The 23,700-nt window shown below is 39.3% G+C and overlaps 1 protein-coding gene across 1 annotated transcript in view; it reads left to right on the top strand.

Annotated features, from left to right (window-relative positions):
• tspan17 (tetraspanin 17) overlaps positions 1 to 22,768 on the top strand; it is a 34,794-nt gene extending 12,026 nt beyond the window's left edge. The window contains exons 2-8 of the mRNA XM_078411525.1: positions 1,580 to 1,630; positions 3,104 to 3,250; positions 3,918 to 4,088; positions 6,087 to 6,212; positions 15,472 to 15,519; positions 19,207 to 19,323; positions 19,763 to 22,768. Coding sequence (XP_078267651.1) covers positions 1,580 to 1,630; positions 3,104 to 3,250; positions 3,918 to 4,088; positions 6,087 to 6,212; positions 15,472 to 15,519; positions 19,207 to 19,323; positions 19,763 to 19,828 — 726 coding nt within the window. The 3' untranslated portion in view covers positions 19,829 to 22,768. The remainder of the gene's footprint in view (positions 1 to 1,579; positions 1,631 to 3,103; positions 3,251 to 3,917; positions 4,089 to 6,086; positions 6,213 to 15,471; positions 15,520 to 19,206; positions 19,324 to 19,762) is intronic.
• Positions 22,769 to 23,700: the final 932 nt, after the last annotated feature.

Raw genomic sequence — 23,700 nt, 5'->3', positions numbered from 1 at the left:
CAGTGCTGGAGTCGCAACTATTTACATTTAATGATTTGGATGATGGGATTAGAAGTAACACTTGCAAGTTTGCAGATGGCACAAAGCTGGGTGGCTGTGTGAACTGCGAAGAGAATGTTAGGAGGTTGTAGGGTGACTTGGACAGGTTGAGTGTGTGGACAGATGCATGACAGATGTAGTATAATGTAGATAAATGTGAGATTATCACTTTGGCGGCAAAAACAAGGAGGCAGATTATTATCTCAATGGTGTCAGATTAGATAAAGGGGAAGTGCAACGAGACCTTGGTGTCCTTGTACACCAGTCACTGAAATTAAGCATTGATGAAAGCTAATGGCATTGTGGCCTTCATCAGGAGAGGATTTAAATATAGGAGCAAAGAGATCCTTCTGCAGTTGTGTAGGGCCCTGGTGAGACCACATCTGGAGTATTGTGTTCAGTTTTGGTCTCCTAATTTGAGGAAGGATGTCCTTGCTATTGAGGCAGTACAACGTAGGTTCACGAGGTTAATCCCTGGGATGGAGGGACTGTCATATGAGGAAAGATTGGAAAGACTGAGTTTGTATTCACTGGAGTTTAGAAGGATGAGAGGGGATTTTATAGAGACATATAAAATTATAAAAGGATACAAGCTAGATGCAGGAAAAATGTTCCCAATGTTGGAGGAGTCCAGAACCAGCAGCCACACTCTAAGAATAAAGGGGAGGCCATTTAAAGCTGAGGTGGAAAAAAACTTTTTCACCCAGTGAGTTGTGAATTTGTGGAATTCTCTGCCTCAGAAGGCAGTGGAGGCCAATTCACTGGATGAATTTAAAATAGATTTAGATAGAGTTCTAGGGGCTAGTGCAATCAAGGGAAATGGGGAGAAGGCAGGTACAGGTTACTGATTGTGGTTGATCAGCTATGATCACAATGAATGTCCGTGCTGGCTCAAAGGGCCAAACGGCCTCCTCCTGCAGCTATATTCTATGTTTCTATGGGATATAAAGAAAAAACAATTTCACATTGCCATTTGGGTTCTTGTGATGTTCAAGATCCTTAACTGCCAATTAAAATCCTAAATACAGTAGCTATTTCATTGAAATCTGTCCAAATTAAAAATCTGCAATAATTCCGTTGATTAAGGTGGCACAGTGGCACAGATGGCAGAGCTGCTTCCCTCCACCATCAGATCCGTGACAGTACATGTTTGCGTGAGGTTTACACGTTCTCCCTGTGACCATGTGCGTTTTCTCCAGGTGCTTCGGTTTCCTCCCACTTCCCAAAGATGTGCAAGTTTCAAGGTTAATTGTCTTTTGTAAAATTGCCCCCTAGTGTGTTGGGAGTGGATTAAACATGGAACCAGTATGAACGGATGACCGATGGTCAGTGAGGACTCGGTGGACCAAAGGGTCTGTTTCCATACTGTATCACTAAACTAAAAAACAAATGTTTCAAAGAAGCATAGCGTACATCTTGCCAAATAATAAATATATGCACACCAACATTTTCAAAGGCTAGATATTTGTACTCACAATTATGCAATATATGGCATTTGTGTATTTGCATACCTAATGTGTTATTATATTTTGTTTTGCAGTTGTTGGGAGCTGCATTTCTCGGAATTGGCCTCTGGGCTTGGGCTGAGAAGGTATTTTGCATGTGCATATTTGAAGATGATCTTTTATAATTTTGGTGTTTTAATCTATTTTTGGGAAGCAGTGTAATGGTGGGGAATATTTCTGAGGAATTAATCACAATTTAAATTTGGTTCATATTTAGTAATCATTTTCACTTGCATAGTTTAAGAAAAGACAAGGTAATGAATTTATGGAGCACAATGTTCTTAGAACTTCAAGAGATACTGCCTGACCCGCTGAGTTACTCCAGTATTTTGTGTCTATCTTTGGTGTAACCCATTATCTGCAGTTCCAACTGACACATTCTTAGAATATTTGTTTGATTCCATTTTAAATGCTTCATTTTGTAAGAACCTTTGAAAGGTTAACAATTGCATTTCTTCTGCAGATGCTGACTTGCCTGCTCAATATTTCCATTGCTTTCTCATTTTGAATTTCCATCCTTCATCGTATTTTCTTTTGGAATAGAGCAATTTTGTTTATTTCAATCCTTTTCTGATTTTTACACAATTGTGCAGTAGATTTTCACAAATCTAAGCATGTCTCAAATTAAATAATCTTATGAAGGAATTGACTCAAATCATTAATAAATTGTTATAATCATGAATGATCCTCTGTAGTTCACTCTCATTTGGTATTTTCTATACTGGCAGCTTCTCCCACCTTGCATTATTACCTAGAGACTGCCACACAGCTGCATCATTGGTCTTTGGAAGTTATAGCTACATCAAGTATTAATACCCTAACCACATGTTGGCCAGGAAGGAAGGTGTTTCAGAGAACTGCTGGCAGTTTCTGTAATTGAAATAATGCTAACAAACTGTTCTGGATGTCTTGGAACAACATTATCTTAGTCTGCGGGAACCAATCCTGACTCTAGCACACAATGAGATCTGTGAGCAAGGATTCCCCTCCTTTTAGCATTCCTTGGTGAATTTCTATCAGAACCAACAGGGCAATCCAATTTGATACACTTTCCTCCTTATAGCAATACATTGTGGTCTATTCTGTCATCTTCCAGTTTCATGCCGCCTTTCCATTTCTATATTGGTAACAGATCTATATTCCGTAGTGTGAAGAATGACTTGCCATTTAAAATCTTTACTGAGATTTGCTGAGGGTATTCGCCTAAATTTGCATTGAAACAATTCTGATGGCCTTTGACTGTTCTTTGATTCTCTCCTATATGTGTAAAGAATTTCACAATTGAAAATGTCTTCTCTGGTGACCTCTTGTCCATTCTAATACCAGCTGTTGTATTAATGTATTACCCACTAGTACCAGCTGTTGTATTTAATACCCACTGGTACCTAAATCCTATTGACTTTTATATGACAGCCTTGATTATTAATGTCAAGTTTTTGTAGCTTTTGGATGAATTAGTTTAGTGGTTTCAATTTAAATGAGAAATTCATTGTAAATAGAGGCATTGAGATGTTTAGTGCTTCTTTGAGTAATGATAATCATGTGCAGTTCTCTTTTAGGGTGTGCTTTCCAACATCTCTTCTATCACAGACTTGGGAGGATTTGACCCAGTCTGGTTGTTCATTGTTGTCGGAGGAGTAATGTTCATTCTTGGATTTGCTGGCTGTATTGGTGCACTGCGTGAGAACACTTTCCTACTGAAATTTGTAAGTGTGTTTGTTTACATTGCGACTTATTCATGAGACACATAAAGATTTTGTGAAGTTTTTAAAATTGTCATTAGTTCATTAAACTCAATTTAAAGTAGTTTTTCAATTATAAAAGTTTACAATTTTTCTATAAATTTAAGTCGGAAAATGGACTCAGATAAGCAACCTGTATTTTAGGTTAATTCTCAAAATGTTCAAATTTTAATTAAGTTGCTTTAATCTCTGAACATAATTAAGTAATTGTTTAGAATAGATTGTGATAAAACTCTCAACATTTTTTAATGGAAATTTAAATTTTCCCTGTCGTTAGCTCTTCACTCTTCACAAACAAAACTATTGCACAACTGACATTAACAACTTAGATTGATAAAATCTCACTTGCATTTTAAAGTTCATTAGTTCGAGGGGGTATAATATTTCCACAAACCGGCTTTGCTTGATATCCTAACTCAATAGGGTGATAACACCTCTCTGCACTTCTTTGCTTTTGAGTATAATAATATTTTTTAAAAAAATAAACTAGTTGTAAAATACAATCCGGATGTTCTGACATTTTGAAAATATTATTGTGAAAATGACCTCTAAGCTGAGGAAATATACTACACGTGGGTTTTTGTTTCTATTTCAACGTCTGCTCCATTATAATAAAAGTTCTGTTTTTCAGTTTTCAGTATTCTTGGGTCTAATTTTCTTCTTGGAGTTGACAACTGGGATACTAGCATTCGTCTTCAAGGACTGGATCAAGGACCAGCTCAATTTATTTATCAACAAAAATGTTCAAGCTTATAGGGACGACATAGATCTTCAAAATCTGATTGATTTTGCACAAGAATATGTAAGTAAATTCAATTCCTTGTAGTAATGTAAAATTTCTAAATAATTCATCCAAATTTTGGGGTTGGGCACCTGATATAATGTTTACTTTAATGCAGTATATTTGGAATGTATATGGTGGCGATTCAAAGATTATTTTACTGCGTGCTTTATCTATTTCAAATAATTGAAATTATTTGAATTTGAAATTGCAGATGACTTATTTCACCTGCAATTTCAAATAATAAATAATGAAAAAGTTATTAACGGACATGATCCATGGATGTTAGAGAAAACCCTTTAGAAAATCTTTACTAGTGTATTACTTATTTCAATATTTCCTACTTCATGTTAATTAAATTTTGGTCAATGTGCCTATTTCCAAACTGTATAGGTCGATGACTCGAGTAATATTTATAGTTTTTTAAAAAATTGGATGAAACGGGTGTGCTTCTGTACAACCAACCCATCTTATTTGGAGCTACAGGGTGTGTGAATTTCATTTTGGTAGTCTGGTTTTAATATGCCTGTTATTACCTGTTCCTGGATTCAAAAAGGCTAATAGGGACTTTTGCAGTAATTTGGAGGATGAGACGGATGTTTGGTTGCTCTGGCAGGGTATGCACACCATCACATGCTATAAGGTAAAACCAAGTGGCACCTCAAATGACAGTGATCTTAATAGGTAGAACTCTGATGTGCCTTCTTGGGCCCCCATAGCCCAGATATTATTGCAATCTCGGTCACCGAGGCCGAAGTCAGAAGATCCTTCATGAGGTTTAAACTTTGTAAAGCATCTGGACCTGATGGTGCATCTGGTCACATTCTCAAAACCTGTGTGAACTGACTGGTTGGAGATTTTGCGGACATCTTCACCTCATTACTGAGGTGTGAGCTTCCCACCTACTTTAAAAGGGCACCAATAATACCTGTGCCCAAGAGGAGTAAGGTGACATAGCTTCCGACCAGCAGCACTACAATTTGTGGTGATGATGTGCTTTGAGAGGTTGGTTATGGAGGAACAGCACCTCATATTTCGCCTGGGCAGCTTGCAGCCCAGTGGTATGAACATCGACTTCTCCAACTTTAGATAGTTCCTCTGTCCCTCTCTTCCCCTCCTCCTTCCCAGATCTCCCTCTACCTTCCTGTCTCCACCTATATCCTTCCTTTGTCCCGCCCCCCTGACATCAGTCTGAAGAAGGGTCTCGACCCGAAACGTCACCCATTCCTTCTCTCCCGAGATGCTGCCTGACCTGCTGAGTTACTCCAGCATTTTGTGAATGATTGTTGACTTTAGAAGAGGAAGGCTGAGGATCCACAAACCTGTCTTCATCAACGGGTTGGTGGCAGAGAGAGCATATTGACTGGTTGCATCGCCTCCTGGTTCAATATCTCAAATGCCCAGGAACGAAGGAGATCACAAAAAGTGGTGAACACTGCACCGTCTATCATGGGTACTGACAGCATAATCATGGACCCACAACACCCTGACCACGCTCTCATTTCAGTTGGGAAGAAAGTATAGGGGTGTGGAAACCGTGACCTCCAGGTTCAGGAACAGCTTCATCCCAACAGCCGTTAGACTGTTGAACACTACAAACACCAACTAAACTGCAAACTATGAGCTGTCTTGTCTTGCACTAGGGTCTTCGAGCTTTGGTTTTGTTTTGCACTATATTAGAGTTTTTATTTATTGAACTTTTTGTTTATTTTATGTATTGATTACCATGTTTATAAACCTGTTATGCTGTTGCAAGTAAGAATTTCATTGTTCTGTTTCAGTACATATGTCAGTTAAGCATTCTTCTTTCTTTTCTACACGCACACTCTCCTTGTCAGGATCGTTTTGTGAAGAGCACACAAATAGTTGAGATTTTTCAGTTTTCAGTTTTTCTGAAAATGGTGAACAGATTTTGCAGGGTTAATCATCCTGATCCATATTTAGTTATCTCTCATCAAATGGTAATGCAGTCTGATGTTTGCAAACCAGTAATATATATTTTTTCTTTTATTGTAATAGTGGTTGTGCTGTGGTGCTCGAGGGCCCATCGACTGGGACCTAAATATTTACTTTAACTGTACAGATTTCAACCCAAGCAGAGAGCGATGTGGTGTTCCATTTTCTTGCTGTATTAAAGACCCTGCGGTATGAATATTTTATACATTTATGCTTGGTTATTTGTAGGATATAGTACATTAGATCAAATGATTCCTTGAACTGGAACACAACTAAAGATGAAAAGTCTTAACATAATCCAAGCTATTGAAGTTCAAGACTTGAACTCTCAACTTTGATATAAGTAAAGCTAAATGAAGTAGAACTACAGTGCTCTCTATAATGTTTGGGACAAAGACCCATCATTTATTTATTTGCCTCTGTACTTCACAATTTGAGATTTGTAATAGAAAATATCACATGTGGTTAAAGTGCACATTGTCAGATTTTAATAAAGGCCATTTTTATACATTTTGGTTTCACCAGGTAGAAATTACAGCATTGTTTATACATTGTCCCCACATTTCAGGGAACCATTATGTTTGGGACACAACAATGTCATGTAAATGAAAGTAGTCATATTTAGTATTTTGTTGCATATCCTTTGCATGCAATGACTGCTTAGAAGTCTGCGATTCATGGACATCATCAGTTGCTGGGTGTTTTCTCTGGTGATGCTCTGCCAGGCCTGTATTGAAGCCATCTTTAGCTTATGCTTGTTTTGGGAGCAAATCCCCTTCCATTTTCCCTTCAGCATATAAAAGGCACGCTCAATGCGGTTCAGATCGGGTGATTGACTTGGCCATTCAAGAATTGACCATTTTTAGCATTGAAAAACACCTTTGTTGCTTTTGCTGTATGTTTGGGATCATTGTCTTACTGTAGAATGAACCGCCAGCCAATGGGTTTTGAGGCATTTGTTTCAACTTGAGCAGATAGGATGTATTTAAACACTTCAGAAATCATTATGTTACTACCATCAGCAGTTGTATCATCAATGACAATCAGTGAGCCAGTACCTTCAGCAACCATACATGCCCAGGCCATAACACCCCCACCATTATTTCACAGATGAGGTAGTATGCTTTGGATCTTGGGCAGTTCCTTCTCTCCCCCATACTTTGCACTTGCCATCACTCTGATATGTTAATCTTCGTCTCATCGGTCCACAAGACATTTTTCCAGAACTGTGGTTGCTCTGGGCAGTGGGCAGGTGCACGGGAAAGTAGACGCTCCCGCCCCCACATGTCTCGGGCAGATGAGGCTCGTCAGCCTGGGAAGGCAGTCCATCTAGGAGAGGGAAAACTCTGATCTAAAACCTCCACTGCCTTGTGGCCATATCCAGTCATGGAAAATACTCCAGGAGTAAACCTCAAGAACAAATGCGGAGCCGGAGTCCCTAAGGCAGTCCGTCGTTGTCTACAACCTTGTTCTGGCAGCTCCTGCGACGGCGCTGGTGCCAAACTAACGGCTCTGCTGTTCCTTTGGATCAATCAGTGACGTGGAGAGGGGGGATGTGCTGCATGGGCAACAGCCTGTCCTTCATATGACATCGCCCAGGCTTGCATCCGACCACACATCACTGCAAACCCACACGTACAACCTGGAGAGGCCACTCCAGCTTCGCATGCGGCATCGACACAACATGGGGAGCAACAGTTACCGGTTATAAATCATCACTAGATTGATATAAAGCGAGGCGCCAGGGGTTGCTCCCTTCGGTGGGAGGGATTTTCGGATCTCACTGGACAACTACCGCCCGCCTCAAGCTGGGCAGCCCCCAGCCAATAAGGTGCTGTCTCGCCATGGTCTGCTATCCTCACTGGATGCACGGGGATTAGGAACCATCCGAACAGCAGATCGCAACCATCGCACCTGCCAACAAAAGAACACATCAAAAGAGACCAGCTCTAAAACTGGGAACTTGGAATGTCCGGACAATGATGACTGGCCTCTCTGAAAACCCACAGGATATCAGCGATTCCAGGAAAACAGCTGTCATAAACGATGTGCTCAAGAGACTCAACGTAGACATAGCCACCCTTCAGGAAACAAGGCTGGCAGACTCGGGCACACTGAAGGAGAAGGACTACACGTTCTACTGGCAGGGTAAGGACTCTGACTAGTCCAGAGAGCATGGAGTAGGCTTCGCAATAAGGAACAGCCTGCTGAACACGGTGGAACCAGGCAGAAATGGCTCAGAGCGACTCCTGACTCTCCGCCCCAACACCACTGCAGGCCCAGCGTGTATGCCCCGACACTGTCCTCCACATCAGACACAAAGGACGAGTTCTACGAGAACCTCGCATCTATCATCAACAGCATCGATGTCAGCAAGATGCCCCATCCAGACCTCGTGCAACAGTTTGCAGAGGCTTTTGAGAGAGAACTTGGCACCTCGGGTCCTGGAGACTCTGCAACAGAGAAGTGGGAAACTCTGCAGGACACCATGCACCGCACAGCCTTGGCTAGCTTTGGGAAGAAGATCTCGAAGACACACGACTAGTTTGTGGCCAAGTCGACCGAGATGACTCCCGTCATCGAAGCCAAGCGCGCCGCCCTAGCCGAGTATAAGCGGTCAGCCAATGAGAAGAACCTGCAGATCCTCGGGGCTGCCAGGAGCAAGGCTGAGCCAATGAGTACTGGACACAGCTTAGTGAGGACATCCAGACGGCCGCCATAACAGGGAACATCAGGGGAATGTACGATGGCATTAAGAAGGCACTAGGACCAGTCCAGAGCAAGACAGCCCCCCTCAAATCCTCCACTGGGGAAGTAATCACAGACCAATGCCAGCAGATGGAGAGATGGGTGGAACACTACTCCGACCTCTACTCGAGAGAGAACAGTGTCCCCCTCAGCCCTTGACGCCATCAAGTGCCTGCCGACCATGGATAAGTTAGATGGAGAGCCGACGGTAGAGGAGCTCAGCAAGGCCATTGACAGCCTGGCCTCAGGCAAGGCCCCAGGCAGCGACAGGATTCCCCCTGACCTGATCAAGCATTGCAAGACTACCTTACTACTTCCTTTGCATGAAGTCCTCTGCCAGTGCTGGCAAGGAGGAGCTGTACCACAGGACATGAGGGATGCCACGATCATTACCCTCTACAAGAACAAGGGCGAGAGAAGCGACTGCAACCACTACAGAGTGTAATATATTCCTTTATTCGTCCCACACCGGGGAAATTTACAAGGCATCTCCCTCCTCAACATCGTCGGCAAAGTCTTTGCTCGGGTCATCTTGATCCGCCTGCAGAAGCTGGCAGAACGTGTTGACCCAGAGTCACAGTGCCGTTTCCGAGCTGCAAGGTCAACAGTAGATATGGTCTCCCTTCGCCAGCTCCAGGAGAAGTGCAGAGAACAGCAGATGCCCCTGTATGTTACTTTCATTGACCTCGCCAAAGCTTGCGACTTCATCAATAGAGATGGCCTATTCAAGGCTCTCCCAAAGTTCGGCTGTCCACCAAAACTGAAGAGCATGGTAGAATCCTTCCACATCAACACAAAGAGGACAGTGCAGTTCAATGGCAGCTTGTCGGAGCCCTTTGACATCCGCAGTGGCGTCAAACAAGGCTGCTTCCTCGCTCCCACAATCTTTGGGATTTTCTCCGCTCTGCTCCTGAAACATGCCTTCGGCACCGCAACAGAAGGCAGACTGGTGGCTGGGCCATGTCCACCGCATGGAGGATGGCCGTATTCCAAAAGACATCCTCTATGGAGAGCTGACATCTGGGAGGAGAACCATCGGCCACCCCCAGCCACGTTACAAGGATGTCTGCAAGAGAGATTTGAAAGCGCTCATCATCGATGTGGAGTCCTGGGAGAGCCTTGCAGCTGACCGTACAAGGTGGAGAAGTACCCTGAACCAACATCTCAAAACAGGGAAGAGAAACTGATGAACTCAGCAGCAGGCAAGCGGGCACGCAAAAAGGAGCGCAGCAACTTCATCAGACCAGAGACCACACACAAATATGACCTTTAGAGTTCGACTCTTCGCAGATGATGCCATAATTTATAGAGAGATTAAAACACCAGAAGTATAAGAAAATAACTGCAGATGCTGGTACAAATCGAAGGTATTTATTCACAAAGTGCTGGAGTTACTCAGCAGGTCGGGCAGCATCTCGGGAGAGAAGGAATGGATGACGTTTCGGGTCGAGACCCTTCTTCAGTCTGAAGAAGGGTCTCGACCCGAAACGTCACCCATTCCTTCTCTCCCGAGATGCTGCCCGACCTGCTGAGTTACTCCAGCACTTTGTGATTAAAACACCAGAAGACAGCTAGGCCTTACAAAAGGATCTGGATGCTCTCTGTGAGTGGGGAAAACCTGGCAGATGTCATTCAATACAACCAAATGTCATACCATGCATGTCTCACACAAGACTAAACCACTTTTATTGGAATACAACATGGGTAGCCACACATTACTTGCTGTCGACCATCATCCATATCTAGGAGTCGAATTAAGCAAAGATTTAAGTTGGGCGACGCATATTAGTCAATTGTCTAAGAAAGCAAATAGAACGCTCGGCCTTTTTAAAAGAAATTTCCACACGTGTAGTACATCTGTCAAAGAGAACGCCTACATGTCCTTGGTCAGGCCCAAATTGGAGTATTGTGGAGCTGTATGGAATCCTTTCAACAACAATAACAAGATCACCCTAGAGAAAGTACAATGCTGAGCAGTTTGCTTTGTATGTAATGACTACAAGCGCAAATCAAGTGTGAATAATATGCTGACTACTCGAATGGGATACCCTAGAGCTCCGCAGAATCAGGCTAAAACTTATTGCAATTTACAAAGAGATTCACAAAATCAGCCATCAAATCTTCCGTCATCCCAGAGCACCAACTGCCATGAAACAAGACAAAATACCGGTCCCTACATCATCAACTCGCTGAATTTCAATAAACTTTACTACCAATATTCCCTTTACCCTAGGACGATAAGGGAATGGAACATGTTACCACCCAACACACGTGCCGCTCCCGATGTTCAGTCATTTAAAAAGGGGATTGAGCAACTAGATCTCCTCAACTTGGTCAAAAAGGCCCACTTCAAAATTTAATCACTACTCCACTCCGACCTGCGCGAGATAACCACTTATGAGGTGTTTGCGCAGTAATCAACCAGAACCAGACTGTCACTCCCGCGTTGGCCTCTTTAGCCACAAGTGACGCTGCTCTAGCCGAGGTTTGGAACAAGCAGCCAACTAAGATGCATCACCCATGGTCAGCCATGAACGAGGGGGGCCTCAGAAGGTTGTTCTTTTAAGTACTTCTTGGCAAACGGTAAACCTGGCCATCCTTTTTTTTTGTGGCTAACCAGTGTTTTGCATCTTGTAGTGCAGCCTCTATATTTCTGTTCATGAAGTCTTCTGCAGACAGTGGTCATTGACAAATCCACACCTGACTCCTGAAGAGTGTTTCTGACAGGTGTTTGGGGATTTATAGAGAATTCTTCTGTCATCAGCTGTGGAGGTCTTCCTTGGCTTGCCAGTCCCATTGCGATTATTAAGCTCACCAGTGCTCTCTTCTTAACGATGTTCCAAACAGTTGATTTTGGTAAACCTAAGGGTTGGCTGATATCTCCAGCAGTTTTATTCTTGTTTCTCAGTCTCATAATGGCTTCTTTGACGTACATTGGCACAACTTTGGTCCTCATGTTGATAAACGGCAATAAAAGTTTCCAAAGGTAATGGAAAGACTGGAGGAAAGACTAGGTGCTGAGAGCTCTCATACCTGCATTAAGGAGGCATTTAAACATACCTGAGCAATTACAAACACCGATGAAGCCTTGTGTCCCAAATATTATGGTGCCCTGAAATGGGGGGACTATGTATAAACACTGCTGTAATTTCTACATGGTGAAACCAAAATGTATAAAAATGGCCTTTATTAAAATGTGTACTTTAACCACATGTGATTTTTTTTCTATTACAAATCTCAAATTGTGGACCACAGAGGCAAATAAATAAATGATGGGTCTTTGTCCCAAACATTATGGAGCGCACTAATTAGATTAGCCCATTCAGTTTCTAGAACCTGTTCTGCCATTCAATAAAATTAGTCAGTCAGAGTTATACAGCACAGAAATAGGCTATGATCTATCACATCCATGCCAACCAAGATGGCTCATCTACACCTATAAATAATATATGCTTTTTTTTTTGTTTCTCCGTCCAAAGTGAACAACATTCCATCTTCCCACATTACAATCCATTTGCCAACTTTTTGCCACTCCAAAAACCTATCAATAGTGCTTTGTAAACAGTTTGCCTTGCAAGTTGCCTTTCTATCTATTTTTGTCATCTGCAAATTTGACAATTGTATATTTGCTTCCTTCATGTTATTAATATACAGATGCTCCCCAACTAATGATGCTTCGACTTGCGATATTTCAACTTGCAATGGTGCAAATGGTAGCGAGCCGCAGCTCGATTCCGGCCACCTGATCACGTGTTTTCAATGCATTTTGACGTACGATATTTTCGGTTTACGATGGGTTTCTCGGAACGTAGCCCTATCATAAGTTGAGGAGCACCTGTATACTATAGGCAGTTGCAGTTCCAGCACTGATCCCTATGGTATCCCACTGGTTATAAGGGAGAAAATCTTCCTCCCTTCTCCCTCCTCGCTGCTTCTGCCATTACTTAAATCCCTGTCAATATGTTATTCCCATCATCATGGGCACTTTATCGTGTGACTATTTTATGAAGCACTATTTTCATGTCCAAAAACAATATCCCTCCTAACATCCCCCACAATTCAGTCTGATCGAGAAATCCTCTAAAACTCTTAAGCAGACATGATTTATCCTTTCACAAAGCCATGCTGACTGCTTGATTAGATTGCAATATTACAAATATACTATTACCTCATTAAAAATGGAGCTATTCCAACAATAGATACTAAGCTAGTCGGTCTATAGTTACCCATTTTTTGTCTCTCCTTTTTTTGCCTAGACATGTCACATTGGCAGTTTTCCAGTGCACTGGCACATCTCCAGAATGTCAATATTTTTAGAAGATTGTAACCAACCTTGGTAGCTACTACTTTTAGGATTCTAGATGTAAGCACTCCAGATCAGGATCTTTAGCCCTGGTTAGTGCATTAATACCACTTATTTTGTGATGGTATTTATTTCCTTCCCGACATTATTTAGTGTTGACAGGTATCTTCTGCCCTAAACACTCTTGTGAAATATCTATTTAATTCTTTAGCTATTTTCTTGTTTCCCCCAGAACTATTACCCTCTTTGGGCAATGTTCACTGGGGCTTCTCTCTACCTTTTTGCATATTCAAAAGAAACTCTTATATTTGTTATTGTTCTTCGTTACTTTCCCACATAGCTTTTGTTCTCTTCTTATTTCATTCATGCAGCGTAGGTTCACGAGATTGCAGCGTAGGTTCACGAGATTGCAGTGTAGGTTCATGAGATTGATCCCTGGGATGGCGTGACTGTCATATGAGGAAAGATTGAAAAGACTAGGCTTGTATTCACTGGAGTTTAGAAGGATGAGAGGGGATCTTATGGAGACATATAAAATTATAAAAGGACTGGACAAGCTAGATGCAGGAAGATTGTTCCCAATATTGGGGGAGTCCAGAACCAGGGTCATCTCTTCAAAAAACTTGAGCAAGTGAAGCAAGATGAGGAAAATCTTTTGCACCCAGAGAGTAGATGAGGAAAAACATTTTCACCCAGAGAGTTGTGAATTTGTGGAATTCTCTGCCACAGAGGGCAGTGGAAGCCAAATCACTGGATGGATTTAAGAGAGAGTTAGATAGAGCTTTAGGGGCTAGTGGAATCAAGGGATATGGGGAGAAGGCAGGCACAGGTTATTGATTGTGGACGCTGGTTTGAAGGGCCGAATGGCCTCCTCCTGCACCTATTTTCTATGTTTATTCTGAGGTTGTTTGTTAACCTCCCTCATTACCCATTTCCAGATCCAAGAGCACCACTGGTTGACTCCATAACGCATTATTAAAGACAATTATCCTAAATGCACTCTATGATTTCCTTCTTGTAGCTAACCGTTCCAACTTGATAAATCCAATTTGCAAGATGATTAACATCACCCATTATTAATGCACTACCCTTTGTATGTGCCTCTATTATTTGTTGAGTTATATGCTTTCCTGCACAATGGTAACAGTTTGGGTCTATACATTACTCCACAAGCATTTTCTTTAACTTTCAGCCAAATGGACTCAACCTCTTCTATGACTGGATTATTTCTTGCATCTGTACTTATTTCACCTCTTGTAAACATTGTTACTCTTCTACCTTTCTCTTCCTGCTTTTTGTAATATTTCTGTAAATGTTGCTGATATAAAAATTCTAGAATAATAAATGTATTTTATCTGCACTAGCCAGTTGAAATATTTTGCCTCATCACAGTTGTCATGTTTTACTGCAAAAACTTAAATCACTGCTGCAGATAACATAAGGAACAACATGCAGTTTTTATTTCATGTTTTCAAGATTGAGTTCAAATAGCTCCATTCAGGAACAAAATGTGAAATTAGTGAATTTTTGAAGCTTTATTGATCACCATCAAATCTTAAGAAGTTTTCCGCCTATTTGAAATAATTCAATTTTCCTAGAGTCTTTTTGCATCTTGACGCAGTCTGAGTTTTGTTGTGGTAATGTCACAAATTCTTGATTTGCTTGGTTATGTTTATTATCAAGCATGATTCGTGTTAGGAAATTTTCTTTCTTGTGAAGAAATAGTAATGTAAAGTGTGTTTGGGGAATCAACAAATCACATAGTTTTCAAAGTATTTGATTACACAAATATTACCTGAACATCTTTATTCTTTTAAGCAAAATCTAAATAACCTGTATGTTCACTTAGGTCCTTTTCTTACCTCACCAACCCCAACCATGAAAAAGTGAAAGTGGGATTTTTATCTACCGTACGAGTACTTCTGAAATTTAATCATAAATGGATCTTGGTCATAATAATGAAGTACCAGGACATTTGAAAAGCTTTTTTTAAATGTATTTCAGACCTTTATTGAAGATCAGATTACTTACAATTAATTACATTTGCTTCATTATATACTGTTTTAATAAATCTCCTATGTAAGTAAGATTGTCATTAAATTCTGGAATATCTGGCAAATAAAGGTTGCAGTAAATTTTGACATAACATGTGAGTTAGAACTAGAAATTCCAGCTTCGTTTTTTAAGATTAATGCCTTCACTTCATAGGCAAACTCAATTCAATACTCTCTGGTGGGTGTGGTTTGGGCTACTGTAATTGTATTGTGGACTAACTGTGCTTCCATTGTGATCGTCAGTCACCCAGTTTTTTGAATAGATGCACCAAACAAGTACATTTCAAGATATCCTAGCTGAATGATTTACATTGATTATGAAAAGTTGTTTAATCTTTTGCAGGAGGATGTCATTAACACACAGTGTGGATATGATGTCAGGTTGAAAATGGTAAGCTTGAATAATTCATTCCTTGTCAAAGGAATGGGGAAATGTTACAATTTGCTCTTTCTATTGTGATTGAGTAAACATTTCTTGGTGTTTGAAGAGACAGATTTCCATATTGTTTTAGCTTCGCAGGAAGACTTTTTGGCCTTGATGCAATACACATCAATTAGATAACCTAGGAACCATATTCAAGTTTCATTCTGTTGGCAGTTTCTTTAGCATAATTGAAAGATTAGGATTAAATCAAATGAAAATTTTCTAGCTTTCTAATAATATAAAGGGATTATAATGTAGTGAGCTAAATATAAGTTTTACCACATTACCATTCAATGGAATGTTTTGTTGTACTTTATTCGTAAAAGAATTGTTTAAAAATTGACTTTAAATCCTGAATTGTCGAAATGCTCTTTTTGTTTTCCTTCTACACAAACAGATAAATGAACAATCTTTAATTTGCTCATCCATTATCATTAGGCAGGAGTCAGATTATAGTTTCAAAAAATATATCACATTGCTTTTAATCTGAAACCTGTAGTCATTTTCTGGCTGGGCTATCATATGACAGTTATGACTGATATCACTAGTCTAATGTTGAGTACTTAGCGTTATTGTATCACGCATACATGCAAGTCGAAATTAGATTGAATTATTGTGGGCTATATAGACTGGAAATTTTGATAAACCCCTGGAATTGCATGCACAGCTGCAGAAAGGTTGCTCTAAATTACTATGATCCAAAACATTGTTTCTGCTTCAGTGCATGACATCAGATGAAATTAATGATACTCTGCCTCATCATTCCAATATGGAATGAAATTTTAAAAGAATAAACTTACGTCCGCAATGTCTTACATTTCAGTAAGAAGTTTGAGTGCTAGTGTAATCTAATGAGTTAGAAACATAGAAAGTAGGTGCAGGAGTTTGCCATTCGGCCCTTCAATAGACAATAGGTGCAGGAGGAGGCCATTCGGCCCTTTGAGCCAGCACCGCCATTCAATGTGATCATGGGTGATCATTCTCAATCAGTACCCCATTCCTGCCTTCTCCCCATACCCCTTGACTCCGCTATCCCTAAGAGCTCTATCCAGCTCTCTCTTGAATGCATTCAGAGAATTGGCCTCCACTGCCTTCGAACCAGCACTGCCATTCAATATGATTGTGGCTGATCATCGAGAATCAATACCATGTTCCTACTTTTTCCCCATGTCCGTTGATTCCGTAAGCACCAAGAGCTATATCTAACTCTCTTGAATACAGCAATTGACCATAAATTCTAGGCTAATGCTCTCCTGCAGCGCTGAGTAGTCCAGCACTGTCAAGTGATTGGCTTTCACGTTAGATGTTAAACAGAGTCTATGCCTATTATTATCCCAGGTCTCGTCTTGTGTAGCTCTGTAAAATTGCACAATTGGATGATTTTTCTTTCCTTTACTGGAAAAATGCTCGGAGTCAGATGAGACCCTTCTTGAAAACCCGTTTTAATAATTCCAGATATTACACATTTGGATCTCTATCAACTGTATAAATTATCTTTTTTTTTACCATTGAGTGAACACACTAAGTTTCTTCCAATAACATTTGTATGCAGTGAAATTGATTGCTGTAAAATAAATACACTAAATATGCAGTAGCAATTTGAAATAAAAGAAATTGCAAGGCTGCCAGAAGCACATAGATTAATGTACAATATTGATATCAAATTTGATTTTAGACATAAATATGAATCAAAAACTATACAGTCAAGCTTAAGACAAATGGGATCACAACAACAATGAGAAGATCCCACAAGAGATCAGTGTGGAAAATTAGAGCACATGGTATTGGGGATAAGGTATTGACATGGTTGGCAGACAGGAAGCAAAGAATAGGAATTAACGGGTCCTTTTCAGAATGGCAGGTAGTGACTAGTGGGGTGCAGCAAGGCTCAGTGCTGGGACCCCAGTTATTTACAATATATATTAACGATTTAGACAAGGGAATTAAATGTAACATCTTCAAGTTTGCAGATGACACAAAGCTGGCTGGCAGAGTGATCTGTGAGGAGGATGCTATGAGGCTGCAGGGTGACTTGGATAGGTTGGGCGAGTAGGCAGATGAATGGTAGATGCAGTATAATGTGGATAAATGTGAGGTTATCCACTTTGGTGACAAGAATAGGAAGGCAGATTATTATCTGAAAGGTGTCGGATTAGGAACAACTGGACAATAGACAATAGGTGCAGGAGGAGGCCCTTCGAGCCAGCACCGCCATTCAATGTGATCATGGCTGATCATTCTCAATCAGTACCCGTTCCTGCCTACTCCCCATACCCCCTGACTCCGCTAACCTTAAGAGCTCTATCTAGCTCTCTCTTGAATGCATTCAGAGAATGCCTGGAGTATTGTTGCAGTTTTGGTCTCCTAATTTGAGGAAGAACATTCTTGCTATTGATGGAGTGCAGCGTAGGTTCACCAGATTAATTCCCAGGATGGTAGAACAGACATATGATGAAAGAATGGGTTGACTGGGCTTGTATTCACTGGAATTTAGGATGAGAGGGGATCTTATGGAAACGGAAAATTCTTAAGTGATTGGACAGGTTAGATGCAGGGAAAATGTTCCCCATGTTGGGGGGGTCCAGAATCAATCAGTATCAATAGTCATTTATTTGTCACATACACATAAATGTGTAGTGAAATGAAAAATTACCCGCAGTTCAACAATAAGATCAATAAGAATAATCATTAAAAATGCAATAACACATACAATCATAAACTAACACCAAACAAAAAGAAACATCCATCACAGTGAGTCTCCTCCAGTCCCTCCTCACTGTGATGGAAGGCCAGAATCAGGGGTCACAGTTTAAGAATAAGGGGTAGGCCATTTAGGATTGAGATGGGAACATTTTTTTTCACCCAGAGTCTGGTCCTCCACAGTTGTGAATCTGTGGAATTCTCTGCCACAGAAGGCAGTGGAGGCGAATTCATTGGATGTTTTCAAGGGAGAGTTAGATTTAGCTCTTAGGGCTAATGGAAAAAAGCAGGAATGGGGTACGGATTTTGGATGATCAGCCATGATCATATTGAATGGCCGTGCTGGATTGAAGAATAACTTACTCCTGCACCTGTTTTCTATGTTTCTAATGTGCTAAAATTATATCATGGTTCAGCCTTGAACCTTTTAGCTACTATGTCAGTGATCCAATCACTCCTTTATTTGAATTGTCCTTGACTCTGCAGTTTCTTGCCTTGTTCAAAACGTGTCAAATTCTCGGCAACATTTCTTTAATTGATTTATCTCGCTTATCAATGTTCAGCAATGTTACAGAGGAAATTCCCCTATTTACATCAAGTATTTTTTATCCTCATATTTTATAAGGTGAATGGCAGACATGCTTCCGAGTCAACATTGTTTGCTATATTTTAATGTATTTTGTCTACTGTCTCGCACACTATAAATTGTAGCTACGTCACAAGCGAAAAGAACAATAAGTATCAGGCCATTGAAATACATTGACATTTAGAGAAAATAATCCACTGTTTTACAGTGTTTTCTAGTGTGTTCTATGCCAGCTAGATAACTGTTAAAAATTGAGCAAAATGTATCCATTAATTCTCTTTAAATCCTATTCTAATTACCTAGCAAATGGACTATTACCGAATAGCAGTTGGCCTTGTGGTGTACTGTAAAAGTCTTTATTGTTTTAGGAAATAGATCAACAAGATTATATTTATACCAAAGGATGTGTTGGGCAGTTTGAAAAATGGTTGCAGGAAAACTTGATTGTGGTAGCTGGAATCTTCATCGCTATTGCTTTATTGCAGGTAAGCAATTTATCGAGAAAATACCAAATCCAAGAAAAATAAATGTAAAACAGAACTGGTTATGAGGTATTGCAGGAGAGAGACTGCTTCTAATTTTGACAGGGTGAGGGTGTTTTCAGCATTGTTTATCCGTCTTGCTGTATATGAATCAGGATATCTTTGTATATCATAGTACGTGTGGGAAGGAACTGCAAATGCTGGTTTACACTGAAGATAGTCACAAAATGCTGGAATAACAGTGGGACAAGCAGCATTTCTGGAGAGATGGAATGGATGATGTTACGGGTCGAGACCCTTTTTCAGACTGATCACTAATTGCAAACAAGGGTCTTGACCTAAAACATCACCTGTTCCTTCTCTCCAGAGATGCTGCCTGTCTTGTCTTAATGGAATTACAAATACCTTTAAAATTCATGAGTTTATTTGCTTTCTGTTTCAGATATTTGGAATTTGCCTGGCACAGAATCTGGTCACTGACATTAAAGCTGTCAAAGCTAATTGGTAATATTTCATTGAAGGTTAATTAGTTGACTTTGACAGAACTGTTGGAAGCACATCTGTAAAAAGCACATTGGATGAATGTCATCTGTAGAGTATTGGTTAATCTCTTAATGCTACGAGACCTGTGGATATAAACTACTATTAAGCAAGCTGGACTTTTACAATAACAGCAAGCTTGCAGAATTTAAGGTTTTATGATTGCAAAGGGAACTTGAACAATTTTCAATGAATATTTTGAAAAATTGTTTGTCAGTAGTGTGAAGACTACCACAAATATATTAAGTTTGTACTGTTAAAGATTGTGTGGTTTAAATGTTTTCTAAGGGGAGGAGAAATGATTTGCTACAACTGCTGACCCACCTGCAGATAACTAGATTTAGGGCTATTAAATAGTCCCGTCCTACATTGAAGAAACTTTGGAATCTTTGTTACCTTAGAAAGAAAAGTGAGAATAATTAGTCTATGCAGATCTAAAGGATTAGATTTATGTAATGCATATTGGCGATAGTTTATATGTAATTCAGGCAGTGATCATAAATGGCAACATTTTTTAAACTATGCCTCTTTGTTATAGAAAAAAAGTGGTCGATCCTGCCAATGCTCCAACTTTAACTTAGATTATTACAGATGTCTTTTATTTCAAGTTCTGACATAATTTTCATATTAGGAAAGACTGAGAAAGTCAACAGTGTCAGGTGCTTTTTAAAATAGATTTATAGGTGGTAATTATGTAAGTGTTACTTTATTTCTTTAAATAACATTAACACGTTGTTTGCACTAAAATGTCATTTAAATTGGTGGTGCAAACTGGTCTACTCAGGAAATTTACCGTGAATTATTTAGCATGGTATCAAACACTACACTGTTGTGTTAGTCTCCCAAGACTGCAGAGTGATGAATACACAAATGCCTTTTGGTCTGCTGCTACTTTTAACAACTGACCTTTAAATTGCAGGAATGTTTCTTCTTGCTATCACTACAAGTTTTCAGTTTTGGTATATAGGTCAGAATTTGATTAAGATAAAACCAGAACTTGACTATTTCTTCAATTTCTCCTGAGTAATTGCTGGAAAGCAAAATCCGTTTAAAAACAATCGGGGGCGGGAAGATGGTATGGCCAGATGATGATGGGGCATGAGGAAAATGTCTATCTTTGACTATTTTGCTGTTGTTTAACTCATTTATGTGTCAGAGTTAAAAAATGTTACCCATCAAACCATCAGTCAGGCACATTTGTCACTTGTTCAAGATGACCTGTGGCTCTGCGTACACTTTGGGTGTAAATTTAAAACCCAATACAGGAAATCTGCTTTTTTTTGGGACAAATTGAGTAATTCAAGCATGCCTGAACAGTGTAAATCATTTGTATGTGAATTTCCTCAATCCTTGTGCAGAAAGTTAAAATAATGTTATACTAATGCTGTTGTTTCAACATGTTTAGAATGACCATGGAATGTCATATTTGCCTATCATGTTTGTTTTGGTTTCACCTGATTGGTCCCATTGGATCATATTTGTTTAAGAAAAATCTGCACAGGTCTGATATACATTTCAGCCTTCATGCAGTTCAGTGAATAAATTAAATGCAATTAACTTAGTCTGAATGCAAGTGCATTTCAAAAACACTTTTCGGTACTTGATTTTACTTAATGCTATTAATTATTCATTATTCTGATAGGGCCTGTTTGCAATTATGTGACATTAAAAAAATGCACTGTTGCATCCACTATACATTTCCTGTTATTAGTCAAGATTTGTTTAATAAAGCTTGTTACAGCTAACTTCTAAAATTAGCCATGTAAATTTATATTAAACACATTTTCAAGAATAATTTTCTTAAGCATTACAATTAGAAACACATTTTTGCCAATGCATTTCATTTTTTGAACCAAGCTGTGTCATATTTTACATGTTTCTACTTTTCAACCACTGTTTGAAAGGTTTTTTAATGATGGGAAATGTTCAGTTTTATATGCATCGCAGCAATATTGCAAGAAATCTGTGGTGCTGGGCTACCACAAAGTCAGACCAAAAACATTCTCTTTACTATTCTGTGGCAAAATATCGCCATTACACTTTTGCAAGATTAATTCGTATACTTGCACTTTCCTCAATCATTCTAGAATCTAATCTGACTAGATGTTAATAGTGTTAATGCAGTTTGGTAGAGCTGCCTCAGAGTTCCTTTGGAATATTGCAGAGTTGCTTTTCTAAGCAGCAAACTGCTCTATGCAGTCATATTTTTTCAACAAATTTGTTTTTGTTATATGTTCCAATTAGTACTCGAGCCAGATAGTTGGCAGTGTGAGCGAGCCCAGCGTATCATGACTGTACATTGGTAGTTTTTTTTGTATGCTGCTTTGGGATACTTCATAATTAGCAGAGTACGTTTGAAATTCCAGCTCACTTATAATACTTATGTACAGGAAACTAAGGAATCCAATGCAGTATTAATCTTTTATTTTTGTTTATTTTGGGCATTGTTTATTATAATTGTACAATAATTAAACTTTTTGCTCAAAGTGATGGGTTCATTTTGAAGCATTTCAGAAACTTGTAATAACTCTGTACTACAAGATTTTTGTCTTGTTCTCTCACAAATTCTGTAACCAGTCCTTGTGTTGTACATTCTTATTTTGTATGGATTATGTGGATAAATTGTTCTCACGTTTGTCTCATTTCATTAGATCCCAAAGTGTGATTTACAAAAATAAACTGTTATATTGTTTTTGCACAGTATTAAAGTTTCAGAAAATCATGGTTGTAAACATGCATTGTACATTCTTTGTGTGATCATTGAGCTGTCAAGCTTACAATAAAGTGACGTTCTTTACTTTGTGTCTTACTGGCAAGCAACCTATTTGTGCTTGGTTAAGTTTAAAATATGGACATAACGGTGATTGGTTAAAACACAGTTTTTGAATGATACAAATGAAAGGATTGAAATGAATGTCAGTTTAATTTTGATTTCCTTTTGTAACTTCCCATTGGAAAACAATAATACATGTATTTCTCAAGCAATTGGTAGTGATTCTCCAGTGCTGTGTGTAATCTTAAATTCACGATGGGAATCAAATTTGTTGCAATTGACATGTCCAATAATTTGCTTTTTGGTATCCAGGTTAAATCTATGACTTTATGTATGGACTAGTTACAAAGAAAGAAATAATGTCAAAAACAATTTTGTCAATAAATACGTTTGAGCAATTTTCGGGTCTATTAGCTGGCCTTCCCGGATTAGTATACTCTTCATTTTTGCTTAATTTTGGTTAAATTTGTGACAACCCAAGTTTGGTCCCAATGCTTTTGGGGTTCTCCAATCATTTCTCTAATGTGACATGACCTCTTTGGCTGATACCTGGTGTTTTATACTCAAATAATTTTAAGCCATTCTTGGAGTCTTTCCTTTGTTCATAGTGGTATTTTTTTGTTCACTATTTGCTAAACAAATTTTGGCGGGGTGGGAGAAACACTGACATATAAGATATCTCCAGAGATGCTGCCTGTCCCACTGAGTTACTCCAGCATTTTGTGTCTAAGATATTTACAGTACATTTGAAATACCTTTCCTGTTTGAATTCATAGTTACTGCTGTTTGTTATATAATTGTGGCCATAAATCTCATTTGCTTCTTGTTGATTCCAGAACTCATAATTGGAAAATCTGCCCTTTCACATGAAATAATGAACAATTAAATATGTAAATATTTGAATTAATGCTATTTGAAAATTTAGTTGCTTTAATCATTGCAATTGTATATTAGAGTAAAAAGTTACCAAAAAGCTATTTAAGAAAAATGGACATGCAGTCTAACGTTTGAAAAATATTGACTGCTCCAATATCAGTTAAAAGTCAAAATGAGTTTGTGTGGGTGGT

The sequence above is a fragment of the Rhinoraja longicauda genome, chromosome 14 (assembly GCF_053455715.1).
Source record: "Rhinoraja longicauda isolate Sanriku21f chromosome 14, sRhiLon1.1, whole genome shotgun sequence".
Classification (NCBI taxonomy): domain Eukaryota; kingdom Metazoa; phylum Chordata; class Chondrichthyes; order Rajiformes; family Arhynchobatidae; genus Rhinoraja; species Rhinoraja longicauda.
The sequence above is the reverse complement of the archived record's forward strand: the minus strand, read 5'-3'. Positions and strand labels throughout refer to the sequence as shown.